Here is a 20,530-nt window from a genome sequence, read left to right as displayed (position 1 = left end):
ATACTCTGGGTGCTGTGGTTTCATTAATGATGGCAACATAAGAAAGGTTTGCTCGGTTTTCTCCCCTCTGAGTATCAATTGACAGTCTAACCCAGGTTAGAAGGTTTAATGCCAGGAGTTCCAAACTTGACAAAAGATAATCGACAAAGGAATCTGTTTGGGTTTACGCTGCAATCGAAAGCAGTTCAGCTCGAACTTTGCTCTTAAATTTCCCACAAAGATGGTTTGTGACACAAGTACTCAAAGCAAAACTGCAAAACTATGACTGAAGTGCAACACTTTTCATGACTCAGTGCTCACACTTGACAGATGTGAAGAACCATGCATTTGGCAGAGGTGGTCAGTGATGAGTAATAACAATTATGATAATTACAGTCAGCAGCAAATTTAAAGTTGAAGAAGACATGACAGATTGCAGTTAAAATGCTAAATATTGCAGCCTACCTAGTGTTTCTTATACAAGGATGTACTCAGAATACTAATAAAACAGTGTCAAAAATACTTGATTTTACTTGATAAAAAGTCTTGCGGTCAGAATAGTAAAAAGCTGAGATATCATTGCCAAACTGCATAGCACTCAAAGTAACCAAAGTCAGTACTTGTGCTGCGTTGGTAACATTTCATTATCATTTATTGTAAGAATTCCAATACCGACAGTTCTACAACAGATAAAATCTTATTGGTAAAACTGGTAATAGTGGAGCTAGTTTTTGCTGTATGGAGCGAGTTTTGTAATATGGTTCCCAACCAAAGCAAAGGGCCCCTGAAAAAAGTTTCATGATAAATCTTCGGGTGGGAAGATAATTTTATGGGGTTTTTTTTCAGATCACTTCACCTCTTTGAAAACTAGAAGTTACTGTGAGTGGAATCATGAGTGAGTACAGTGTTGTATTTGTTTTTTTTCATCTTCCGATGCTATTCATATTTAATAATCAATAACTACAGCTGGCAAATTAATGTACTTTGATACATTTTGATATTTTAATTTGAAACGAAAATGTCAGCAAAAACTAAGTTGATTAAGGAAATGTACTTCCCACTATTTTACAGTTAATTACTAAATGAGCTCGTTGTGCAAGCAAAAAAAAGGCCCAGTTGTGGAGATCAGTTAACATCAGGACTGTCTGTAAACCTTGTCATCTAAAGTCAGGCAGGGCTATGTAGACCTGCAGATTCTATAGTGACACTGATTTATTTTCCCACCAACTTCTTGGGCTTTGCTTTTGTCTGAGCGCTGCGTTTGAGATGTGTGCGGACACGCAGATGCTGTGTGCGACCGATCAACTGAACCAAATTTGTTCTGAGCTAAATACTTTGTCTTTAAAATGACTACAAAACAGAGAACATTTATGTGTGATTGTGCTACAACTCAGTTTCAACACTACGCAATTTTTTTTGTTTGTCTTAAAATTCCAAGTCAAACAGAATGAAACTACAAAATGTTAGTTTAAAGAAGAGCAAAACTGGCCAATATTACCCTCTAGGATTGGTTTAGTAGCTATAGTTCTGAGTCTAATTGCCTCTAATACTTACCATAAAACAAAGTGAAAACTGAGATCACTTTACAAGTTATTTGTGTATCTTTTCATAATAAACAGAAATCCTCATGGAGATAATTAGGTAACTAAATGATTATCATCTGCTTTCATGGAAACAAATTTCTTTTGAGATAATTTCACACAATTGTTTTGTACGTCCCCCTTCCAGTCAACAGTACCAAAATACCAACACTCGCATCAAGTTGAAATAAAAATGGAAATACTTACCAAATCTCACATTCCAGTGCTCCCTATCACATACAAACTTTCTACTATCACTGTAACCTGTAAGAAAGAACCTCATATCAAGTCAGACACATGGTTAGTGTGCTCAGAGTGACTGATCTCAGGCTGATCTCCGTAGGTCGGAGTGATGTGAACACAGAGTGACGAGGAAGTGTTTCAGCTCTGATACATCTGAAATGACACGCAGACCACACTGCTTCCTCACACACAAACCCAAACACTGCGCGCTTGCACCAGCAGCACAATATCTTACCAGCTCTATCTTTTTATACAAAGCTAAATCTGGATGTGTTGCACATCACCTCTGCAAAAGACTAAACTTGGGAAGGCAGACAAATCTGATTAATGAGGAAGCGAACAAATGAGTGTGCTGAAAATTCTTTAGAAAGTTTTGACACACTATGTTGACATAGTTGCGTTACAAAAGACACTATTGAGGTCAAGTGTTAAAAAAAGCTGTGTGATGCAACAGAAGATTCCCTTCTAGTGAATTCATTGAAAAACTGTATGAACAGAATACAACATCATTATTATTTTTTCCCCAATCTGATGTAACCATGTACCCTCCAAATGTGCTGCAGCAGCCATTTTTCTAATTCATTACTGAGTTTGTGAGTGGAATCCCTCCTTGGGTATCAGTATCTGCTAAACATTGGTTTGTAGTTAGGTACTTCCAAGTAAATCACTTGATAACTCCTGAATGATCATGAAGCCATTAAACCACCAGACTGTCTCAGATTCTGAATGGAAAATAATGATTGGCAAGTAATCTGAACCCCCATGATTACCGAAAAATAGTTAAAAGATGACATGTCAAGTGTTAAAACCAAAATGTTATATCATTTTGAAAATACATATTGTCACAAGTTTCAGTTGGTGGCTGAAATGCAGACTTGGAAGACAGGTGAAAGGTTTTTGTGATTGAATAAGACAAGGCAAGCAGACAGGTGAATATGGTTGGCAACAAAAGGCTGGAAAGTGGTACTAAAAAGAAACTAATATGGTTTATTAGCAAAAAATCAAGACCATGAATTCCTCAACATGGGCTGCATGGTGGTGTGGTGGTTAGCGTCGTCACCTCACAGCAAGAGGGTTCCCGGCTATGGCCTTTCTGTGTGGAGTTTGCATGTTCTCCCCATGCATGCATGGGTTCTCTTCAGGTCCAAAAACATGCATGTCAGGTTAATTGGTGACTCACTAAATTGTCCCTGGGAGTGAGTGTGAGCGTGGATGGTTGTATGTCTCGTTTGTCCCTGTGTAGCCCTATGATGGACTGGTGACCTGTCCAGGGTGTACCCCGCCTCTCGCCTGATGACCGCTGGGATAGGCGTCCCCGCAATCCTAAATTGGATTAAGCGGGTATAGAAAATGGATGGATGGATGTTCCTCAACATGAAATTGTACAGACTTTGAATATTCCATCATGTACAGTACATAATGATCCTTGTGTAATATTTAGAAATATTAGATGGAGTAGATGTTAGTAGATGTATCTAACCAGTACTCTTTGGCTCATTATTTAGCTTGATGTAGGTACTGACATCAACACAAGCTTTTTATTTTTTTCTTAATTTGCCACTGCTGTTTCATAGGATGTTGAGGTCAGATCACAATCATATCGTGTCGTTTTTTTAAGTCTGAAATCTAAACAAGCTATATGTCACGGTCTCTGGATTTTTTTTCAGGTTTTGACTTTGTCTTTTGGTTTTAATTTCTAATGTCTTGTTCTAGCTTACCTTCTGTCAACTGTTTACTTCTGGTTTTAGTTAACTTGCTTGCTGTTTTGTTCTGTAGAACTCCTTGTGGATTTTAGTCAATTTTACTCTGTCTCCTTGGTGCTCATCTGGTCTTTATTCAATTCAATTTACTGATTGCTACACGCCTGCCTTGCATTTTGTATTGTTTTTTTTCCCCCCTCTGTATATATTCTGTTCCTTTCTTCAATACCAAATCTGCATCATCATTGTGGTTGCTTCCCCCTTGTCAGTCTGCCTTTCCTGTTTTGTAATGTTTGATGTTCAGTCTTAAATTCCCTGCCTTCAGCAGCGCTTTAATTTTTGCTTCAATAAAGCTTCTGGTTCTGGCTGTGATGTCCTTCACCTCAACTCAAGATGCCTCATAACACCATATTAGTAAACCCTTAATATTGCTTTACTAGAGTAAGATACAGACTAGTTACAAGAAAGTCAATTTCAAAGAGTCAATAACTTTAACTTCTTTAAATGGTTTTACTCTTGGCCTCAGTGTTGCAAGAACTTGATCACTATACACTTTCCTGTGAACCTGGCAACTACTAGAAAACATAAAACCATTGATACCATTTTGCATATAGGAAAAATAGTATAAGTTGTAGTAAAATCTTAGCATCATCACCTTATATGGAGTAAAAGTATTGTTTGCTAACATTATTCTCTGCAATCATTAACTTTATGATCAGTTAATGATACAAAAATAGTAATAAAAGTTAAATTTGAACATATGAGCGGATGCTGCTGGCTCCTTTTGGATATGAACCCAGTAATAGACAACATGAACAAAATCACGCCTGTGCAAAGGTGCAATGTCAAAGTTTATTTTGCATCATTCATAGGATATAGAACACTGAAATGTATTTACCCCCATCATACTTGAATCTAGATAATTTTCACTGTTATATGATATATCTGACAACATCAGTTGAACAGCAAGAGAGAAAGAGAGAGGGTGGACAAGATTCCTGGCCATGAAGCTGTGGATATTAAACAGCTGTCACATACAGTGCATAAATGAGAGAAATTAGACCATCTGAAAGCAAAAGCTTTCGTTGTATTGTTTAATTTCCTGCCTTAGACCAGGGAAAAAAACCTATGATGGATGTTCCAGGTTCAAGATGATAAATCACAAGTAACACAGTGTAATCGTATTCCATGTACTGTAAAACTTCACTTTGTATCCATGACAAAAAGAATAAGTCATACCTTGTAAATCTCTCTACGTTTATGGCACATAAGGATGATTCATCATAATCTTGAGTAATTCTGTAAGAAGGATGAGCCAAAGTACTGATGATCAATATAAAAACTAATAGGAAAGATGACACTACTATGAAATACAAATTAATTTACATACAAATCAAAATGATTCATCACAGTAGATAGAGTTGTTTAGACAGTGGTGACAACAGAGCACCATCACTGAAATGTTGATTCTTGATTAAAAGCTTCTTACAGATAGCTGATCTATTTCGCCAAACTATAAACATATAAACACCATAAACAAATCTACCACAAGTTTAATTGTGGTAGATTTGACAACATCTGTGGTTACTGGAAGTATTGGCATGTCATTTTTAATACTGTGTCTTCTAGCGGCTGTAGGAGACCTCTTTGCAAGAGATGCAAAAGAAGGACAACAAGCGCATATCTTAATCATGCAGCTGAACAAATCATGGAGAAGAAACAAGAATCACTCGCTAATGTTTTAATAAAGAAGACAGTCAACAGTAGGCAGGTCTTCATACAAATATGGTGCAAATTTATCAAAATGTCAAGAAAAATCATACAAAAATAATAGTAAATTAATGTTTATTTCCATTTACTGTGGGAAAATTGGAGGTTAACAAGGGCACTAATTTCCCTGTTAGCTGCCAAAAAAAGGAAGGTGCAGCAACATGATATTAGAAGAGCAGAAGGGTGCAGTTTGGAATTCAAGCTTATTTTATATCAGATTAAGGAAAATACTACTCATGACTCCACAGATCTTATTTTAATGTGTTTCTATTTTTTATGTTTTTTTATGTGAGATTTTCCCATACTTTCAAATTTTTTGTAAATTCTCGGCCTGTCTTTTTGTCTTCCACCTCACATCCAGTTAATTGAAAGAGCAAGTCCACCAGTAACAATGACATTTTTATATAGCAATGTAACTAAATTGTGTTTTTGCACAGAAAAAGTATGAACTCAAGTGGGGTCTTATGTGATATATTTAATGAACAACAGAGTGTTATGACTGTTTATATGTCTGAATTTGATTAAACTACTTTGTACAACTATCATTTTGATATCCACGCACAGATTCCAGTGGACAGATTTCAGTTGCTACATCCAGCAGTTACCACCAAAAAGCTGTTATTTGCAACAGTATGGTGGGCAAGCCAACATCCTCTTTAGTATTCTGATGGCCATTACCGAAAGATACAATTTCCTTATTCCTAAGGAGATGGCAATAATGCCATGTGTCATTACTTTTCACTGAACAAAATATATGCATTTTTATAATGTATATGTTATTAATGTCAAACACAATACATAAACTGATGTAACATTTCAGGTATTGGAGTGCTCTGACTATTCTGTTTTTTTTCCCTTTCTTCTATATTTGATTGTTTGTTCTATTTTAAATCCATTTTGCTGGCTCGGAGTACCCACATGTAAGCAGCACAGCTCACAAGCACTCGGTGCTGCCCCTTGTCAGGCTTCTGGAAATTTACCAATTAGAAGAGGGTGGACTTCTTCAGAGTTGAGGCTTAAAGACACAGGAGATAAAACTATTTTTTAGACAGTGTATTAACTTTGCATGTATATTAAGGGTCAACATCAAATAAGAAAAAGATTTTTGGGAAATGTGTAAATTTACTCTTGCAGTTCCAAAATTTTCATTTAGAAATCATCCCACTAAGAATCTGTAGTCCACACTCTCCCTCTCCCACTTTAAAATCATGAATGGAGAGTTTGTCTTTCTCTGTAGTGCAAAAAAGCAAAGATCACTATTTTGTACATATGACACCCTGTTTGATAAACTATTCACACTTCTCACCATCCTCAGTAAGACTTGAATGACAGTGATATAGCTTTAAATATCATCTATATACCTTTGTTCCTGTCAGATTGTATATCTCACATGTATCCATACATGTCACAATTTGTTTCCAAACAGAATAATGTTTGATATGTAAAATATTTTCCAGCGACACACACTCTGGTCACAATGACGGCTTTTGTTGGCGTCCTTGCCAAACGAACAACAACTCTTTACTGTCAGTGCTGCACAGTTTTAGCTGTCAAAAAGTGATACTAGTACATGAATTGGCGATTCCAGATGAGTAACGTTGAGTTTACAGGGATATATATATTTTTCAATGTATTTGACAGTTTTAAAGAATTAGTTTGATGAATACCAACAAAATAAAACTCTTGTGTCTGCCCATTAAATTTAAAGCCAAACATCAGAAACAAGTTAGCTTAGCATAAAGTTAGCTGCAGAGAGGAGCAGCTAGCTTAGCTCTCTCAAAAGGAAAAAAAAAAAAGCATCTTCCAGTAGCTCTAAAGCTCACTAATTAACACATTTCCATACTGTTTAGAGCAACTAAAAAACAGAACGTAATGCTTGAAAGAATAAATAAATTCTACCTCTTACAAATTAGAAGTTAAATTTAAAAAGCTCTACTAGTGGCTACAGCTTTGGCTACTTGGTCTAGCACCAGTGACTTCAAATTGTGTTAGCTATGTTAGCAAATGTTAGCAAACCATATAAACATAGTTGTGCAATTTTTAAGTCAGCTCATTAACACTTGTTCACGGAATGTTACAAAGTGTATTAGCATTCACAGTTATATATCATATGTCCTCAGTTTAGCAAAATAGACGTGGTTTTGCTTTACAAAAACTGAAGAGAACAAACTAGAGTTTCATGAAGGGCTTAATACAAAAGCAGCGCATAAACTGCCTGCTAAGCTAACTATCTCCTAGGTTTAGCTTTCAGTTGTACCAATGCTTTCTTTTAATTTGTTCTGAAAACCCAAACCCAGTAAATGCAGTAACAGCAAACAAAGGCCTTTGCCAAAACCTTTACTTTATACATACAGTACATAAGAGTGGGCTCTCATTACGTTGTTCCCATAACTTGTAAATTTTGCAAAGCTCCAGCGTAGTTCAAACATTCACTGATCGATTTGCAAAGTAATAACCAATCTATGGGAGAGTTATATGGAAGATGGATGTTCCCTGCAAAGAAGAGAAAGAACAAACAATGCTCCCCCAAAAAAAGAAAGAAAGAAAAGAATAGAATAGAAAAGAAAAAAAAATCTAAAATCATAGCAGCATTTTTTTTTCCTCTGAAACACACAGTGTCACAGTAAACCCATCACAGATAACTAGTTGGCACAAAAGACGGTGTAAATTTTGGCTTCTGTTGGTATCCCTACATCCCAACAGTTTCATATAGATATATAGAAAATTAAAATATATAAAAATAAATTACAACACAAACATAATTAAAAACAAAAGATTTGGCAACATTCAGATCCTTCCTTTTATGTGGGTTATTGTGAATATGTTTTGACAAGAACTGGTGTAGTGACTAGCCTATCACCTGCAAAATGTACAACAACCCAAGTATTCAATATGTTAATGAATAATTCATCTTGTGATAGCCGCAAAATTTGACGCTGAACAGCCCCTTAAACTGATCATCATTTTTGGACTTTTCTTTTTGACACTTGGTCTGCACAGAGTTGAACAGATGGCTGACAGAAGTTCTTTTCTGAAGGCAGTGATGTTGATGAGTCTTCCTATTAAGGGGCATAAAAAGGGAATAGGGAGGATGAACATGCATTTAACGCTGAACAAAACAGAAGGGAGAGTTATCTAATGGTAGAGTATATTTTTTGTCAAGAGTCTTTTACTCAGTTTAGAGAGAGAGGAGCTGTTTTAAGTCTGTTAATCCATCTTTGAAACAGTCTTAGATTAAGCTCCAGGGGTAAAACTGGAGCAGTGAGCAGCAACCATTTTGCTGATTCCATCTATTCTTTTTGTATTCATGTCAAATGTTCATGTTCATATTTGATGGACAGTTTCTGGCACGCTAACAAGGGGAGAGGCATTATATTACCTCTTTGTCAGGGAACACTGGATCAGACAGAAAGGGGGAAAAGGTGGTGGAGACAATAACAGGAGCAGAGACAACAGGTACAGATGAACAGGTCCAATCAATGCCACCTGCATCAAGTAAAAGGTAAACACTGGAAAAGCTGAGGGTTTCATAGATTAATACCATAAACTGTAGTAGTTTTGTCCTGTATAACTCCAGAGTCTCTTGAGGGCAAAGAAAAGCAGAGGACTCATTGAACCCTCTCAGTGTCTCAGTTTTCCAGCACCTCGGCACACACCATGCTGCCATATAGCTGCTGTGGGTCGGGATGTGCCTGTATCCGCTCTTCTGCCTCGCTGTCCGTGCTGCCCTCGCTGTCGAGGTGGGCAGACGTATGACATGGGCCGGACAAGTTGGGGTACAAGGCGGTGGCGGGCAGTGGGCTGGGGAGCAGGTCATCATCTGAGCTGAGGTAGTCCCCCTCAGCTGAGGCCGGGCTGGCCAAGCACAGATCCTGGTAGTTGGTACCTCCACCTCCACCGCTGACCATGGAGCTGGTGGCTGTCTTTTGCCCTCGCAACTGCCTGATCTGTGCACAGAGGAGAAGGTTTTTACATTGATGGCTCCTGTAAGTAGGCTGTTTATTCTTCAGTTGCATTTTCAAGATCTGGATTGTTCAAGCTGATGCTATTGTGATTGAAAGACAAACCAACATTGTATTAGTCTGCATGGCATTAAAAACAGTGGCCTACAAAACCCTTAGATCCGTTAGATACGTCTTTGCATTAAATGTCAGGTGCTGGAATTCTTTCTATGGGTTGTTGGGTGTGAAACAAAGACAAAAAACTGTGAAACCCACTACTATTCAAAGGTTACACAGGATCTTTACAGCTTAATCTGAACATCCACCTGATAATCAAGTCAGAAGTGACTTGAAGTAGATTAACATAGAGTGATTTTTTTCTTTTTTTTTAATTAAAAAAAAGCTGTTTGCATATTTCTACTTGATTGCTGCTGTGCAGCTGTCAGACTGCAGTGGTTTCTCTTGCCTGGCAGAAAACCTATCCCCAAACGTTGTGTTCACATGCATGCTTTTTGCATGTTACCCTTGCATGTATCATGGTGACTCATGACAAATCTCAGAGGTTAGCAGCAGGGGGTGGGGGGAACCAGTGGTTAACCAATGGAAATGTTTTGACTGACTACTCTTCATGTGCAGTCATGAGGAATAGTCATGAAGGTTGCTGTCTGTAAGTTGAAGCCATGTTGTCCTCATTGTACCAAAAAAAAGAATAAACAAATAAATAAAAATGTTTTTTTTTTAAGCTATACAAGATCTGAATTCATATCGAAATCAAAAGAGCAGCAATTTGCCTAACAATATATCTTTTGAAACATTTTTTTTGTCAACTTGAACAAAAAATGTGTATAAATAGTTGTTTAAATTTAATTCAGCTGCATTACATGGAATCTGACATTATGTATCAGCACTATCACTAGGAGTCAATCATAAGACGATCGCTTCCACACTACACTGAGATTTTTCTAAATAGTTCATTGCTTCCTCATCTGTACTCATGCAAGTTTCGGTCCCATTTATAAAACTAAGTCTTTGATGACAAAAGGTGGGGGGAGGAGAAGAAAAGAGTGGTGAGTAGCGGTAAAGGGTACGGCTGTCATCACTTCCCCTCATCTTAAAGTTCTAACACACTCCCTCCTAGTCACGCATTGCCACTCTCTGAATGAACAAACCAAGACAATTTGCTAAGTGGGAAGTTTGTGTTTCAAATCAATTATCTTAAGATGTCACAAAATTTTCTCAAACATGGAAAACAGCTGAATTGTTTTTCAACCTGACAGCGACAGAGTGAACTGTGTAGCTGTGGGATCACAAAAAATATTATGACTCTCACATACTTGATGTTTTTAACCTCAGTGATGTTTCAAAATCAAAGTTCACTGTGATCTAAATGATGGGAACACAGCTACTAGGGAGGCGCAAAGGTCTTTGTTACAAGAAACACCCTGGAACAACTGTGCGTGTGGTTAGTAAAGCTGCAGGCTATCTGTGGGCATGTATATACAGTACGCACACACTATGTGCTACACACCACTTGGAAGCCATTCTATCCTCTATATTCTTGTAACCCTTCAAAGCCATATGTATGCACAGACATTTAAATCTAAGCACATACATTTTGAAATAACTGTAACCCCAGATCCCTGGGTCAAATTACACAGCAATATGGAGGGGCTTCGTAGTAGAGCCCTGCGTGGGACTGTTTTCTTTATCCGGCTCCCGCTGAATTTCTGACCATTACCGCCCGCTACCGCAATGTGTATGTCCACTCCAGGAGAAAAAAAAGTCATTTTATAGGCTATTGATAAAGAGATTCATGGGGTTGTGTGTTTCATTTTCCTGGCCAGCATGTCTTTTGACGCACTGGTCAGGAATAGCACTCTTATTTCATTGTTTTCATTTAGTTTTTAATTAAGTAAAGGCTGTTTCATATTCTATTCTCCTCCTCTGTATTTCATTTTTTTTCTTCTACCTTTATATAATCACACTGAGGTTGAGGTGATTGAACTTTGACTGGGTTTGACTGGGGAGAACAGTGCAGGTATGTCGCCTCAACCCAGAGGTGCCGGTGTAGCTACCAGATTGGCTCGGCTTCGTGCTTCGTCTGCTGATTAAGTCACACAATACGCGATCTACAGCAACGCTACTTGTACAAACTACATTGCGTTCGACTTTCACTATAGATTTCTTTAAGCTGATTTTCAGTTGTCTTATTTATTCAGACCGTGCAATTGTATATATTTATATATGTATACACATACACATATACACTTTTAAGCTACTTTTCACTTATCTTTTTGTGTATTTGTGTATATACACACACACATATCCAACAGAAAAATCACACAAAAATGTGTTTGTTTGCCTAACATAAATAGGAGACGGGACGGTAAAAAGCTCACAGAAAACACACCGTGGATAAACATTTAATCTCCAGTAGAATGAGACAAACATGCACTGATTCGTGCCACTACTCTAGTTTAAATTGTTTTCAAAGAGTATTACAGAGTATTAAATCATTATCAATGCTGAAAATTTCACAAGCGGCGCAGGTTTATTCTGCTGCTTCCGTTTTTGAAATGTGCGTAGTGATGTGTATCCAACCTCATTTTTGAGCTCAGCAATCTGGTCCCGAAGCTGACTGATGTACTGTCTGGAGTCAGAGTGGTTCAACTGACCCTGGATCAGCCCTTCCTCCTTCTAAAACCACATTTTATAAGATAAAATTTAGGTTTACGTTCACCTTCGTCAAAAAAAATCCAAATTTTGTCTGCAGACACAATTTTTTCATACAAACACACACACACACATGCGCGCAAACACACACACACACCTGTATCTCCAGATCAGCAATCTTCTGCCTGAGTTCAGCCATGGCAGCCATACTGTCTGCTTCCCTCAGTCGCACCGCCATCACATCCTCTTTATTCTGCATATATTATGGTTAAAGGAGGAAATGGGTCAGGAGAAAGAGGGAATATAACATTTCTGAGTTAAAAGTAAATCATATGTTGGATTTCCATTATCATTACTGATAGTAAAAATGCATCATAAACTGTTTCTGTTCTGTTATTCAGATCAAGCTTTATCCCCTATTCCTTAATCTAGGCCTCCTGAATTGCATCTCCATCTTCATAAAACATGAATGACAGGATGAATAGGTAATGTCAGCGCATTTCTTACTCTTTAAATTTCTTTGTTCATTCCTCAATATTTGTTTTTCCATCCAGGTTTCCATATCACATTCCTCTATGCCCATATCTTTTAAGCTGCATTAAATCCTACCAGGAAAACAATGCTCTCCCCATGAATTATCCTTTCTTCCTGTTCCTTCTCTCATGATATCTTCCTCTATCTCTTTCCTCTCTATCCACACCTTGCAGTCTGACTCGGCTTGCTTCCTTTTCATCTCGCTGAGTTGGGCCTGAAGAGCTTTGTTCTGATTGGCCAACATTTGGAGTCGGTCTTGTAGTGCGGAGCGTTCCTGCTCGTTGCGACCAATCAGTTTGCTATGGATCTGGTTCTAGAGAGAAGGAAAAGTCAAATTAAAAAAAGGCTAATCATGTGTCCTCTGTCTGGCGGAATGTTGTCACACAGTACTATGTGTCTGACCTGGCTTTCCAGTTGCAGAGCTTTGAGTTTGATCTCTCTGAGTTCAGCCTGGGCCTGAGCCTCCCTCAGTCTGACCGTCATCAGTTTGTCCTGCAACTCGTTCATCGCATTCTTTTTTGGGGATTCCTTCCAGTGGCCTCCTCCACTACCAGTGCTGCTGCCACGGGACATATGATGCTGCAGGAACAAAGAGTGAATATATGTATCTCTCCTGACACTACATCACTAGAAAATGATTAAAGAGAAATGAGTGATATAAGAACACAGCAGCTGTTTGTGTGTTTTACCTGCCAGCGCTGGTTGAGCTCAGTCACACTGTCCTGCATCTCTCTGAATGAGCGCAGCGTCTCCAGCTCCCTCAGCTTCATCTGCTTCACCTCTTCCTGCAGAGCTGCCATGTTGTTCTCATCCGGCAGGCAGTTGCTCCTCTGGATGGACAATTTAGCGAGATTAACAATAACCAACAGACAGACATGATAGTGGATTTGTGAGGCTATTTGTTGGCAAAGGTTTTATAATAAAGATGATAAAAAAATAAAAAAATAAATAAAAATCACTGACCGATCTCAGTAATACACACAGAGCATATGGTTTGTTTATGTTGAGTTATTTCAGTTTGCACTGAAGTGAGGGAGCGACCCACTCACATACAGAGGCAAATATTGCCACATTTACAGACGCAAAGGTGGTTACGAAGTAGGAATTTTGGCACTATTAGAAAACTGAACAAAATTAAACTCCTGACTGAGGAATATTGTCTTTTTTTTTACTTTCACTATTACGTCACGGCGAAAATTACACAAGGGGCTCTTCAATCCATCAGCACAGGAAGTCAAACTGACAGTTTGACAGTCTTCATGTTACACTTACACAGTTTTAGTCATTGGTTAGACAATCCATAACACATTTCCAGATGCACACGCACATTCTTTCTGCTCAGTGTTAATCCTGTTCATTCTCACGCAGCGAATTGTGTGTGTAGCAGCGCACCTTCTCCAGGTCGAGCACCTTGTCTTGCATTTCCTTCAGCGCTCCGAGCAGTTCGGCCTCACGCAGCCGGGATTGTTCCAGCTGGGTCTGCAGATTGCTCACAAACTGCTCCGTGTACTGAAAACAAACAGCACTATGTTAAGCACCTGTATTGTGGTGCTGGTTAACAGTGTTGGTTATCAAATTAGAACATTGTGTTGACCAATTGTTTAAAAAAAAAAAAAGTTGTGTAGTTGTACTTGTATCTACTAAATACAAACAGTCATACTGTGTGCTTGGGTCAGCTTTCCGTTTACTGTAATACACAGAGCAGAGGATGCTAATGTCAGGGCTAGTGGTTGAACTCACAAAGTTTCCTCACAGTGTTTTAACAGGTGCGAATTCTGCCACATCTCTTTCCGTTTCTTTTTTATGTGAAAAAACAACAACAAAAAAACCCAGCCACTATTGTATTTCTCTCAGAAAGCTGAAATTGTCGCTAAGCAACTGATAAAAAGTGATGATAAGTTTGATTCCTGGCTACAGCTTAATGTATTCTGGCAAATTTCTTTCACAAATACGCCCAGAGCATCAAATGTCATCTGCCAAGTGCAACAATGTAATTGTATTGTATTCGTAAATGTCTGTGTAAAAATCTTACTCAATCAGGCCAATATAGTTAGCTCCGAAGAAGCACTTTCGCCTCACTGATTCACTGTGTCGTCAGAATATATAGAAAGCCACTGCAGATTTTCATGTCACCACATCAAGGTGAAACTACTAAGTTGAGAGCATGAGAGCAGCAGAAAAAACAGAGAGCAGAGTGGAAAAATACTTTCCTATGAGGTAAAATACAACATCTTCAAATTAGGTAAGCACATAGCGTGAGTAGAGATTCTCAATTTGTCATACTGGGTTTTTCAGTCTTTGTTATCAAAGACGACTGTGCGTGTCTGGAGGTGTGTGAACCCTGGGTGGGTGAAGGTGCCAGCAATCTGAGCTGGAATAGAAATCACCTTCACAATGACATCCTTTAGAGTTAAATCAGTGACTTTTTTCTTTTCTTACTATATTATTTTTAAAGAAAACTTAAATATCTTGTTTAGCGTACTTTTTCTTGATTGATATCCTTAGGATTTTACGTAATCTTTTGCTTGCTCTTCACACAGTCTTCTCACATGTAAGAGTGAGCTGTTGAAGTGACTGTGAATTTTAACTGAAAACCAGTGGTTAACAGCACTGTCACAAAGCTTTGTTTTTGTGATAGTAGGACAAACAGCAGATGCATTTTGAAACTAAAACATATACAATACTGTGTAAAGGTATTGAAGCACCAGTTGTCTCTTTAAAAATTTGCTTTCAAGGTCCTTGACCTTTTTCAAACCTATCAAAATGATCTTTTGCAAAGGTTCTGCATGGTTTCAAAGGCTTTCTTGTTCGTTTTCAGTCCAGTCTTTGTACTTGACCATTTTCAAAGCTATTCAATTCATGTCAATAATTTCTTTATTATCCCAGAAAGGTAATATTGCTGCAGTATTCATTATCATCAAAGATATGTTGTTGTTATAGATAGATAACAAAATGAAATATCAATCAGCTGACGAATATGTAGAAAGTTGAAGTGTTTGTTTTGTGTTAATCTACTTAACAGTGACCAATGAATCAATAAAACAAAAGGCCCCTAACTCAAAAGGATGAACCAGTGTTGCATCTACACATCATAAGACAACACAGCAAAGATCCTGCCCTAAATTGTATCTTCAGGCACTTTGTTACTGACAGCTTGTCAAAAAGACATCATTTGTTCTCTTTTCTGTAGTTGCATCTATAGAAAATGCCAAACGTAGTTTGATAGACATAAAAAAAGTTTTTTTCTTCAACCAAAAACATGATTCCCAGAGAGCTACTATCTGAAAACTTGAAATTATCTCAGCAGGATGTGCAGTGAGTGTTCTCAAGTTCTGGTCAGGTGCAGGCTTTTTTGTTACGTAAGGTAGGCTTAAGCACTGTGGACAAGGAACAGGCTAATATAACTCAGACAGATGTTACAGCATAATGAAAATAAGGCTTATCATATCAGCTGTCTTTGTCTCATCAAACATAGAAAATTATCTCTTCTTTTCTATCTTAATAAACAAAATACAGTCAGACATATCTTACATCAATGCCTGTGTCGCAGTTAGCTATGCTACCTCAGTTCATACCACAAATAAGTCAAAGTAGCTCTCTCAAACCAAACCTTACTATGCAACTGGTGTTTTCCCTGGTCTCCGCTGAGTCTGAGCTCTGCACTGGCTGCTCTGTTTTACTTTGACTGTTTTTTTGTCATATGTTACCTTCATCCCCTGCTGTCTGCATGTCAGCGCTACCACTAGCATCCTTGCTGTGGCATTTTGATGCACCTGCTTCAAGAACCTTACGTTACGGCACGTGTGTTGTTTTTTTTTTAAAATCAGGACTTAGATGCTTAGTTCTGGCATATCATGGGATAGAAAGAAACAAAATGTGATGTGATTTTATTTTCAAGTTCAGTAGCAACATGTCGTAGCGGATCATACGTTCAGCCTTCTGTGAATTTAAAATATTTCACATTCCAGTTGTGAAATGATAAATGATCAATTCAAAAATACTTAATTGAGGGTACAATTCATTCACATGTTCTAAGTCTGACTGGAAAAATGTTCTTAAAAAATATTAAATCTAATCCTGAAATCCTGAAACCCAATATATTTGCAGTTCATCCAACTAAACCCATCCAATTTGAGTGGTCAGGTTTGGGGTTAGTGGGACATAAATTAAAATGATAAACACCTTGGATGTAGGCAGAGTTGGACGATCCAACTCCATCTTTAAGATAAGATAAACGGATAAACAGCTTTTGCTTTGTCAGCATTACGATAGTTAATTCAGTCACATTGAGAAATTATTCCTAAAACTGTCAAAAAGTACTATTTTTACAACTACATAATATCGTGTTAGAAAGTTTATAAGAAATCAACTCTTCAAATACATGCGTGTTTTGAATGTGAAATCTGAGTGCGCAAAGCATTTAGCAAATGTCTAATTAAAGTATTAGAATACACTACATCGTACGTGAGATACATTACTTGAAATTTTCTTCATGGAAACAACAAAGTAACAGAGATGATTAAAAATCATACATCAATTATAGTTAGAATTATATATATATATATATATATATATATATATGAAAATGAAAGAGAACACTATGAAAAGTTTATCAAACAAAAAAAAACAAGAAGAAAAGATGCTGGATGCTCTGAAATATTGAAGTTAGTTGGTTATAACTGTTTTTCTATCCTTTATAAAAATTGCAGCAGATGAGCAGTATCTGAAAGACATACTGATAAAAATGAAATACAGCTGAACACATGCACGTGTTAAAAGAGCTGGGCAGCTAATGACAAAGTAGAGCTGGAAAGATCTGGAAAAGGCCTTGCACCTGTTTCATCTCAGCACAGATGAAAACCATCATCATGGATTTCTGAGTGACACAAATAATCTGTAAAGCACTTTGAAACTATTGCTAAAAGTACAGCCATGGCCATGTTTTCTTTGCAGTGGAGAATTCAATTAACGAGTGATCTTGAATGCAAATATTGTATAGAAGATGACTTGACTGGACATTAACTCACATGAGTCACAAAATGTGTTTTTGCTTTTAAACAAGAAAAATGTGGTCTACAAAGGTTCAGGAGGGACAGCAGGGAAGCATTTAAACTTTGTTATTGTACTCCTAACGATCCTGACCTATAAGGTGAATGAACAGCTTTGAGAAAAGCTGGAGGTTCTGTGAGCACATATTATCATTAAAGAAACAGACCATTTTGGAAGATAACCTTACTTTCTTGGGAAGACTGTTGTGAAGCTGGAGTCAACAGACAGTTAGCTTGGCTAACACTGGAAGAAGGTGGAAACAAAAGCTTTCTGTCGATTTATTTACCCTCTGCTGCTGCAGCTCTCTGATGGTGTCCTGGGCTTTCTCGAGGCTCTCGTTGGCTGTGTTGTACTGCTGCCTCACCACAGCCAGCTCCCGCTTGATCACATAGTTTTCCTCTGCTTCCTGTGCTCTTGTCACCTGACCCTATATTAGCACGCCGGAGGAGCACAAGGGTTCTAATTTTAAAATGCAGGCAATGTAAGAATAAAGAGCAACACCGAGGAACACGGTATTTTTGGATATATGTCATGTCGCAGATTTGTTATGCCTTTAATGAAAGTATTGGGAATGGGGCTTTTTTTTTTCTTGCAAACTTGTTAGATAACTCAGTGCCACTCTTATATCAGGGATTTAAACATGAAGCATATCCAGAAGGCTTAATTCCAAACATGAATGGAAAATAGAGAAAAAAATTAGCCTGGTTCAGTCAGAACATAAAGTAACTGCCTGCCAGTGCCTTTCCCCTTGATTAACCTCATCTTAAACACGAGAAAAAGACAAAAGGCATGACTGTGGATGTTAGGAGGACCAAGAGGAAGCTATTGTTTTTCAAATCCTGTTGAGGACAACACCTGGTTATTTACCTGGATTCTATTTCTAAAAGAAGCTTCAATCCTTCAATATATGCATTATGATGTTGCATATTTTTCACAAGTCTGTGGTGGAGAGTGCAATTCTCTTTGCACCGGTCTGTTGGCAGCAGCATCAGAGCCAGTGACTAAAAGAAGCTGAAAAAACTGATGAAAATGGCTGTCTCTGTGTTGGTATATTTATAAAATATAAAATTCTTCAGATCCAATGCAATAAGAAAGGATTTCCACCTCTTTGTTTTGATTCTAGCTTTTATTTTGGTAAATAATATATGAACAATTTAATGTTTTTGGGGGGGATTCAAGTACTACCTAATTCAAATTAATTCCATTTAATTTACAGCTCAATCAGTAAAATAATATGCACCTTGTTTAAATTATTCAAAAACCCAAGTATAGAAATAGATTTTCACACTTCTGCATGAATTGAAAACCATTCAGCTTAACATGTACTTAGGCTGACCCAGGCTGGCCCTTACCCTGGTCTTTAGTCTTATTAAAGACCCAATCAGTCTGCTGGCAGCAGCATCATATTAAGCACAGAATATTCTTATCTAACTTTTGGCAAGAAAGCAAATAGCACATTTCCCATTTACTGCACTTTTTGGTAAACTAAAGGCATATCGAATGAAATCTTGAACAACCTCAAATTAGTAAACATTGGGACGATATGGATGATGAAAAATAGAAAGAAATGGAGTGATTCCTACATTTATTTCAAATTTCATTCCACTGCAGACAGTTTAAACCCATGGTACATGTTTTTTTCCAGTCAGCTTGATCTCACTAGTTAATATGCAGTGATTCACTATGTTCACAGAGATTTTAGGGCAGCATATGCTGCCTTCAAGTCTTTTCCAGGGAAGTTTTTTGAACAAAACAACACACACACACACAGAGGGTACAGGTACTGGATTGGCCAGCCAACAGTCCTGACCTGTCACTAATATAGAGTATCTGGAGAACTTTTAAAAGGAAAGAAAATGAGAAGATGCGTTTGCCTTTTCTTCCAGCAACATCTGGAAAGCTACTTGTTGGGATCTTCAGTGCCAGTATGTCTTTTAAGCATTGTGAGAAAGATTTGCAACATTACAAATCTTCACAATCCCTATATATTTTTTTTTTTCAATTTGGAATGTGATACAGGTCTGAAAAGCAAAAATGTACGTGTTAAATTAATTTGACAAGAAAAAACATGTAAACTCTTTGCTTCATAGTGTCTGCAATAAAAGAAAAGTCATTGTAAATGTAAGAAACACTGCTTTTTTAAATTTTTTTTTAGCCTTTTCAACACCCTCCCAACTAATTCTGATTTAAGGTTGTGACATTAATAATAGCAATAATGACAAACTTTGACATGCCACATGCAGGGATTGTGCGACCTTGTATCATCATAACACTAGGTGCATTCAGGGATAACACAATGGTCTTGTGGGCTGAGCAACTTAATGACAAAAAAATCTTTCATGCATATTTGTCAGGTTACTGGTAAAAACAGGGAGAGAGGCAGTGCAGGAGAACAGAGCAGGTAGGTGTGAGTAGGACAGAGGTTAGCAAGATCTGTTGGAAAGTAGTTTACAGTACTCTACCTGTATCAATCTGTCTGCCAGAGCAGCACTCTCCTACAACGCAACCAAGGAGAGGAACAAGAGGACGAACATAAGTGATGAAGAGAGTGAAAAACAGTGGGGGGCCAGGAAGGATAAACAACGAGAAAACTCGTGAGGACATTAAAGGGAGAATTACAAATGAAATCAGAGGTTGAGGGAGCAAACATTGAGTAAAGAGGACGTGTTTGTGAGCAAGAGAAGAGGCAGCAAAGAGATCGCTCTGAGGAAAAGTATATGACAGAAGAGGAAACGTTAAAAACCTTTAACAGCAGAGTGCTGGAGAAAACATCCACACCCACACATACATACATATATACACAGCAAGCGCTGCAGGGGGAGGAAACTAAAAAACAAGTTTAGAAGTCATTACAGTATTAAACTAAAGTCCTTGCCCAGTCTAATCCGGATATTTTGCTTCAGTGATGCTGCTGATTTAAATTAAAATTTAGATAAGATGGAAGGCTGATCTTTTACCTTCTCCAGTGTCTCAATCCTCTGCTTTAGCAGCCTGTTTTCTGTGCGTAATCTCTGAGAGAAGTTAGAGAAGAAAAGTACAGAACATATATTATCTGTGAAGC

At 37.7% G+C, this 20,530-nt stretch overlaps 1 protein-coding gene across 2 annotated transcripts in view; it reads right to left on the bottom strand.

The window, feature by feature from the left end:
• Positions 1–4,335: 4,335 nt before the first annotated feature.
• Positions 4,336–20,530, bottom strand: part of evi5l (ecotropic viral integration site 5 like) — a 33,076-nt gene continuing 16,881 nt past the window's right edge. Inside the window, exons 11-20 of one of the 2 annotated variants that reach the window (XM_072383464.1) lie at positions 20,427–20,480; positions 19,932–19,964; positions 17,756–17,896; positions 13,813–13,929; positions 13,110–13,250; positions 12,823–12,999; positions 12,587–12,733; positions 12,044–12,139; positions 11,815–11,910; positions 4,336–9,219 (exon numbers count right to left, since the gene is read on the bottom strand). In XM_072383464.1, coding sequence (XP_072239565.1) covers positions 8,902–9,219; positions 11,815–11,910; positions 12,044–12,139; positions 12,587–12,733; positions 12,823–12,999; positions 13,110–13,250; positions 13,813–13,929; positions 17,756–17,896; positions 19,932–19,964; positions 20,427–20,480 — 1,320 coding nt within the window. In that variant the 3' untranslated portion in view covers positions 4,336–8,901. The remainder of the gene's footprint in view (positions 9,220–11,814; positions 11,911–12,043; positions 12,140–12,586; positions 12,734–12,822; positions 13,000–13,109; positions 13,251–13,812; positions 13,930–17,755; positions 17,897–19,931; positions 19,965–20,426; positions 20,481–20,530) is intronic. The other variant, XM_072383465.1, reaches the window with a different exon arrangement.

The sequence above is a fragment of the Leuresthes tenuis genome, unplaced genomic scaffold, assembly GCF_036924035.1.
Source record: "Leuresthes tenuis unplaced genomic scaffold, fLeuTen1.0.hap1 SCAF_4, whole genome shotgun sequence".
Lineage (NCBI taxonomy): Eukaryota > Metazoa > Chordata > Actinopteri > Atheriniformes > Atherinopsidae > Leuresthes > Leuresthes tenuis.
Note: the sequence above shows the minus strand (reverse complement) of the source record. Positions and strands in the feature narration are given on the sequence as shown.